General features: G+C 38.1%; 1 protein-coding gene across 3 annotated transcripts in view; it reads right to left on the bottom strand.

Moving 5' to 3' along the window:
- Positions 1–280: 280 nt before the first annotated feature.
- EEA1 (early endosome antigen 1) overlaps positions 281–7,829 on the bottom strand; it is a 78,657-nt gene continuing 71,108 nt past the window's right edge. For all 3 annotated transcript variants that reach the window (XM_067312625.1, XM_067312635.1, XM_067312645.1), the window contains one exon: positions 281–7,191. In XM_067312625.1, coding sequence (XP_067168726.1) covers positions 7,069–7,191 — 123 coding nt within the window. In that variant the 3' untranslated portion in view covers positions 281–7,068. The remainder of the gene's footprint in view (positions 7,192–7,829) is intronic.

Here is a 7,829-nt window from a genome sequence, read left to right as displayed (position 1 = left end):
ACCTGGATACCCAGCACCCATATGCAGTTATCGGGAATGGAAAAAGTATTCTGAATTAAACTTGTGAAAAATAAATTTGAACAACAGCCTTTATCACTGCCTCCTCATGACAGTGAAAGCTTTTGTTGCAGTCCCCGCAGAACTAAGAAATAGGGAAGTTTAGCTTGTTCTCAAATGTGTGGCTTCACAGCAGTTCATTTGTAAGACAATACATCCACCATTTTAAAGTAATTTTGCTGCCTACAGTGGGGCAAGATAGTTTTGAATGACAGAACTGGTCTATTAGAAAGGTCTAACTTTTTTATTGTCATTCATCATTCCTTTAACAGATTAGAAAACAAAAATTACATTTCAGTAACATTTCATCATTCTTTATACAGAACTGGTTGATGCATGGTGTCATTTGCTTGTCCAAATCCACAGCCACCTTCCAAACTGCAGAGTTTAGGAATTACAGTGCACACTGGACTAAACTCTTTCACAATGTAAGGCACAACTACATGATCACAAGTAGTAAACACAAACATTGAAAATAGGACTTAAAGAATCAAACTTCTTTTAAAAAAAAAAAAACACACACATGCAAAAATCTATCTACCCCTACCAAGATGGTATGATCCAGTTTAAAAGAAGTGCAGTATTCTGTAGGTAAAACTGCATCATAAGGTTATTATAATACATTATCTCTAAATACTGGGTAAGAATTTAAAACTTTTTCCATTTATATATTTATACAATTATACAGAAAATAAGTTGTTTGCGCAATATTCACATCTGCAATAATAAACTGATCATTAAAATTCAGAAAGGAGGCAAACAAGACAATGTAATTTGTGGCACGCATCCATTACAGAATACCATTCATCAAGTTCACATCTTGAGTACTGAAGAAATTAAAAAAAAAACTAAATTAATGGTTCATTTGGTGAATGAGGCTATCTATAGCCAAATGACAAAGCTGCATGTAAAATTATTGTTACCCAGCAGACCATGATTATGAATGCTTGTGGTTATGATTTATTTCCTGTGCAGCAGCTAGAATCTGCAGGATTGAAACTACAGAGGTTAAAAGAATACAGAGTTTACAATAACTTGAAACTATTGCATACTTTCAAACACATACAAAAAGACTTAACTTTTTTCTTTTTGGTGATAAACATTTGCAATTTGGCGTTCACTATAACTTTTACATAACATGACAGTGAGCAGACCCTATTAAACTTACCTAATGGATGAATTTCACACTGAGAGGTAGTTTAAACAAAATTGTATGTAACGGCATCAAATGGTGGGGTCATATTTTTTTTGTAATTTTTTTTTTCTTTTCTTACAAAAGTGACAAATCCTATACAAGCAGCATTTTGGACACATTACTATAAAAAGTTCTGGTATTTGCTAACCCAGTGAGACATTCTTTTAAACATCCCTTTTGTGCCAGGAATCAGGATTTAGCGTGATATAACAGAGTACTCTGCAGCAAAGCCAACAGCAGGAGCCTGGACCTGCCAGTGCTGGCCTGTTGACTTATAACCATGAATATGTTCTCTGTATGCCACTCTTCCTAGATCTCTTCACCCAAAAAAGGCAGGAAGTAAAGATGAATTTGTTTTTAATTTAAGGTTGTAGGGGGAAGGAAAAAAAAAAAGGAAAATACCCCCACCAGGCTTCTGCTTTCTTAGTAATGTTGTACCAAAAGGGTTAGTAGGGTTTCAGTAATCTTCAAATGTACTTTACCTAAGCCAGCGAGCAGATACTCCTGTACCTGCTGCACAGTGAGTGCATAGTATGTGGTGCGCTACAGACAAAGGCAGAGTTTATTACATTAACTAGTACCTGTTCTCTTCACTACTGTGATCTGAAGTGGCATCTACCTTTTTCTCTAGAGACACACACACACCCCTTTATTCAGTGCTCCTTATAATGAAAAAAATACCCCAAAAAAGAGTTTCTGAGGAGGGATTTTACTATCCAATTATTGCTGGTTTTGAAAGCAAATAAATCATTTATTGTTTATTGTTTCTGGAGAAACACTGTGGTTGGGCATTAATTTTAAACTTATCCTAGAAGAGATGCTGAGGTCAAGACTTCAAAAATTTAAAATTGGACAACTGGCAAGAACTTTGAAAATACACACAATTCACATACTGTATTTCAGATCTTAAAATCAAGCTCCACAAAGACAACATGTGCATGACTACATGAATTCTGTTGTTACATGTGCTCTCAGATGATGATCTCATTTTTAGTACAAAGGAATTAGGAGGGGACAGATGTAATTCAGTGAAAAGTTCAGCCAAAGATAAACCTTCTGTCTAATGATTACAGCTAATACATACAATGCCATTTCACTATCTGTAGATCATATTCAGTTATGTTAGACAGCAAAAAGTGCACAGTGCAAATGACAGTGTTGTTTCCTAGTCCTCCAGGGATATATGAGAGTGGGAGGGGAGGTACTTGGAGGAGTAATTTATCAGCTTCAACATATTCAAACCATAGTATCATTCCAGAGGTTTTGCTTGGTCTTCTTGACATAGTTTATGTTCTGTTTGAACTTAAGCTCCAGCAGTTTTCTGTCAGCCACCAAGTACTGGTCATAAATTTTTAAGTTTTGCAAAAAGCATTTGCTAACACTTTGTTTTTAACCAACATTTAAGTCTAGAAAAGTACTTGAGTTTTCCAGTTCCCCTCTTCTTTAGGAAGTGCACTTCTCTTACTTAAATCTAGTATATGAGACTCGATCCTTCTTGCTAATGCAATGCAAAAATGGCAAGGTTACTTCACACTTCTGCTCCCAAACCCCTTCCTGCTTCACTAAGAAAGGTTTTCCAGTAAGGATTCATAAATAACCCTAGTCACCCCCAAAGCAACAAAAATGGTTATTCATTGTTCTTGTGTACCTGATGCTCACAGTCCATGACAACTTGGTTACTCCTTACCTTCCAAAAACAGAGGAAAAAAATCCACATTGTGCCCTACAGTCAGACTCTAGTGTCAGAGAGTGAAGCCAACTGAAAAATGAGCTCCCTCTAAACCCACAGCCTCTTGCCTCTGTTGGAAGTGGCAGCAGAACATTTCTTTTGGCTCTTTGCAGGCAGCAGCTTTTCCTGTTGTGACTCATTAACTTTATCCTCTTTCTTCAGCCTTTGCAGAAAGGGGTAGATTAGAGAAGGGAAGGAATATAAGGAGAGATGAAGTAACAGTGAAGCATATCCAGCTAAGATCAGAAGCCCACCACTCAGCTCTGCAATGCTACATGCCTCCATAGGAACTGCAGTACAGAAGTACATATTACCTACACGAGGCAGGAGTAGAACAATAGGATTTAGCATTTTGGAAACAATAACTGAGGACATCACGCCTCTTTGACTGAGAAGAGATCCAACATCTCCAAGAAGACCCTCCCAACAAGAATAACCTTTACACCGTTCAGATGGCCTCTGCAGTTTGCCTCAGTCCACGTAGCAGCCAGTCTCTCACATTCTGCTTCCTCAGCGATTCTGACGGTCCTCTCCGTGGGACACTGAATCCACAGTTGCAATAACAAATCCCACACTTCATTGTCCCATTCCTGATGCCACAGTAATGGCTAGTAATCATAAAAGCAGCTCAAGGAGCTTACATACCCACTGGTTCGAGCAGTGGTTTTACCATTTTTCTCCATCTCTTGCTCTACAATGACTTTTCCCTTGGTGAATCAGAACAGTCTGGTTCTTGCTGCTTAGATTGTTAAAACACAACCCCAAACTTTCTCTCGTTCCCAAGGTTCTAGTCTCTTCTGCCATTTTATTAGTTTTTTCCTCTGTTTCTGGTTTTGCAATCTGCAGACCAGTATATTAGACTATTTTGTCTGGAATCCTTTAACTCAGTGTGGTAAAATCAACCAGACTTTTTACTAGGTTTTTCTTTTTTTATTTTTTTAAAGCAATGCAACAATCAACCACATTCCCACTGACAATCTATCCATGCCAACAGCCCATCAAAACATTCAGAATCTGCAGGCAGAATTATAACAAAACTTTTCTCCTTCCATTTTCCCTTTTTATGCATCTCACAGGTCATTTTACTGAGCTTGAGCACAACTCTTAACCTGGCAGACAGGCTGAGAGCATTATATGGCCTATTATACCACCAACTTGTGAATGAATACAGAGCACCATGAAGAATCATGAGCACTAAGGAAGGAGCATAAAATTTGGCAATAGAGCCATAAATTTACTCCAGTGAAAAGCTGCAGAACTCTCCAACTATTGCTGCAGACTCAAACTTCAAGGATGAAAGCTTCTACCCCAACACTGTTCCTCCTTATTTTAACAATCCTTCTTTCTATAAACATACATTTTAAAAGCATTTTCATTCCCTCAAAAAGCTGGTCACATAAACCGGTCAGCAAAAAACAACCTTCAGAAATCAAGCTGGCTTTGCCACTGAAGGTGGGAGCTCCAGACTGAGCGTCGTTCTGCAGCCAAGCAACCCCACTGCTTCAGCCACCAGCTGAGTGAGATGACTTTGCCTGCCATCACACAGACTTAATAAGGCATCCCAAAAGGCATAATTAAGAACAACTCTACTTGAGCTTCTACCATTTCCTCTTTAGTACAGAGCTTTCTCCTCAGCTTGCAAACAGTCCAAATCAAAGGTACATTGCCTGAACACAAGTGAGTCTTTTAACCATTTCCCTTAGTCTCCCTGAGAGACTTTCAGCTTCCTCTGCTTCATGCATTTTGCCCTTTATGTAATCATGGAGATGGTTCTCTCTTCCCTCTTAAAATCCCTTCTGCTCCATGTGATTGTCCTTCACCCTCGAGGCAGCACTAGCATCTGTGTTATACAACACGACAGAGCATATCTGGAGCAAGAGCGTGACATCTTCACCTTTCACAGTTTTCTAAAGTCATGTGCAAGACAAAGGAAGGCTTGAAAGCAATCTCTCTGGGTTCTCTTAAAATAAAAAATAAAATAAAAATTCCAGAAGCAGAGATTCTGCCCACATTTTCTGTTCAAAGAATTCTTATTCTTAACAGTTACACTGACCAAGAAAAATAATGAGTCCAGGGGCTCTGTTCATATGGAGTTCTCTGAGCAATTATTTCTGTAGAGGAAGCAATTCTCAAGTCTATACCTGAACCAGAAATGCTGGTAAGTACTTCAGATAAACTCTGCTTGCATTCCAAGCCTTTCCACAGCTAGAAGAATCAGCTATGCACTTTGCACTTCAGTTGTCTTTTCAAACATACAAAGGTAATTTACAGAGAACTTCTCTTTAAGGAAGAAAAATGGATACAAAATTATAATTATACAAGAAAACTAGGAAGGGTTATGAAGCATATAGATCACTATGTCTGGGAAGAGGAGTTAAGTAATCTTTTTACTAGAGGGTTAGGCAGGGCTAGACATTTTTCATAAAAGAGACTTTTTATTCACACAGAGAGCTGCGGATAGATAAAAGCAAACTAACTCGCCTAAAGATGGCTAAGCTTCCATCACTCTAACAGAATTTGTTTCCTTAACTTGGTCAAGGATAGTAGAGGATTTCAGGCTACAGTCCTTCTCTTTGAGCAATTGGCACAGTATTCTAAGACAGAGAAAGTTCTGGGGGTTTTATTAGGATTTTCAAGACAAAGGATCCCTTAATATTTGAAGGAGTAACCCCAGCTCAGAAGAAATAACCCTAATGGTTTTGTGGTACCAGATAACCTATTTTGAAAGGAGAAAAAGTTAGAGACAGGTAGGCAAGGAAAAACAGATGTAAGTAAATCACAAAAAGAGGTTTGGATGAACTCTGCAAAAAAACTCTGTTGCAAGAACAGGGAAGAAAATATGAACAAATGTCTAAAGACATATATATAGACCTCTTAATTAGAGCTGTTTGGCTTATAATTAAGCCAGTTGCAGGAGATTCACACTACCGTTCTGAGCAGACTAAATCACAGAACTAACATACCAGTTAAGACCCCCTGCTAAGAAAAGTTCAGCAACACAAGTTCAGATGGAGCAGCAGAAAAATCAGGTTTGTTAGGGGTAGTATGAATTCAACTTCTTCCAGCAAAAGCTGGAGGAAGGGATGGAAGTAGAGGTCAGAAATATTGCAGCAGTCTCAGAAACTTTTAGTATGCTGGCTACCTAGCATGGAATTTCTACATGTCCCTTAGAAAAATAAGGACTTCTTTGGGCTTCCAGAGTACAGACAGATGGGGTACAGGCTACTATGAGTATTGTCTATTTGCTTTTTAAGACTTGCATATGAGGATTTCTGGACTATTAAATTCCATTTATCAAATATATAAAAGTGAAATCAATCAACTTGGGAGAGCTTCATCTATTATTCCTACAATGCCAGCTAAACTTGCTCTCAGCATTTGTTCACACCTATTCTCTCACACACACAAAGAAACTATGCAGTACAGTTTGTGTACAGATATTCCAGTATCCAGGTGCTGTAGTTGGGTAAGGACGCAGGTGCCGATACTGCAACAAGTTCTAAGTTGGCAGAAAAAACTCTGAGTTGGAGGTGAGTCCAGCTGTTTATCCTCATTGTGGAGCTGAACTTTAAAGTCCAAGAATAAGAGAAAAAGAAAGAAAACAAAATCACAAGGGATTATAAAGAACATCAGATATGCAATCAGATACAACAATTAGTTATGCCATTACAGCAACATTTGATACACAAAATCCTCACAGATTTTTGCATCTTCCTTTTTCTTTGAAGGAAACAAAAATAAACTGCAATATCACATAAACGCTGTTTCTCTTGAACAAAAAAAGATAAAAAAATACATTGTTACTCCTCTGTTTAAACTTTATTTACAAATAACTGGGTATTTCTAATCTAGACATAGAAGCTCTTTCCAGGATAAATGGCAATAAGCTATGGATGATCTGAGCCCATGTCTCACAAAAAATACAATAGTTTTACTTGGTATCAATAAACATTTTAAAATATACTAAATTTTGCCAAGTGTTACAATCATTGTCCAAACTGAATAGTAGTCTGAGTGCTGAACGAAGTGCATCAACAGAAATTCTAAACTTTAGTGAAACGTTTCCTTGTCACTCAAGATAAGCCAGTTATCCTTGCAAGTCATTAAAGCAAGTATCACAGACCCGGACAGGCTTCTTAGAAGAAGGAGTTAAGGCATTCTTTGCTGAGCACTCAGCACAAAAGATATTTCCACATTGTCTACAGTGATGCTGTGAAAGAGAAAAAACATATATGCTGAACATCAATTACAGTGTTATGAGAATAGATCATTAACAGAGATCATTATCACATCAAGTCAACTCTCTCATGTTTCAAAAGTTAGTTTGAATTTTTAAATAGTAGACAGTAATGTAGCCCTTTGGGCTTATCCACGCACAGAAGGGCATAGGAGTAAATCCTTTCCTAACGGCATAGGAGTAAAATATTCAGAAGTGCTTCACTGACTCAGAAGACTATATGCCACTTGCATAAATGAACTGGGTCACTCGGGAACATCACTAGCTTAGGTACTTCTTAAAGTTCTCCTCTTGAACTTGTTTTGGTCCCCTAAAACATGTTCTTCCTACAGTTAACCAACTGCTTCAAATTAAAAGTATCCTTGAATCAAAGGATGAAGCTACCTTTGTTCAAAAGCTTCCCAATGGAGACCACTACAAATGATGCAGGACAGGCAGAGCCACCTAAGCCTGAGTCAGGGAGCACTGCAAAAAATGAACTTCATGGACGTCCATCCCTCACCTGTTTCACTGCCAAGTCAGTTGTTGGATGGATGGTAATCTCTGGATGAAGGCCACACCGTGCCAACATTAACTAACCACAGCTGTTTTTGCAAAGGATACATGACTAC

This window comes from Apteryx mantelli, chromosome 1, assembly GCF_036417845.1.
Source record: "Apteryx mantelli isolate bAptMan1 chromosome 1, bAptMan1.hap1, whole genome shotgun sequence".
Lineage (NCBI taxonomy): Eukaryota > Metazoa > Chordata > Aves > Apterygiformes > Apterygidae > Apteryx > Apteryx mantelli.
Note: the sequence above shows the minus strand (reverse complement) of the source record. Positions and strands in the feature narration are given on the sequence as shown.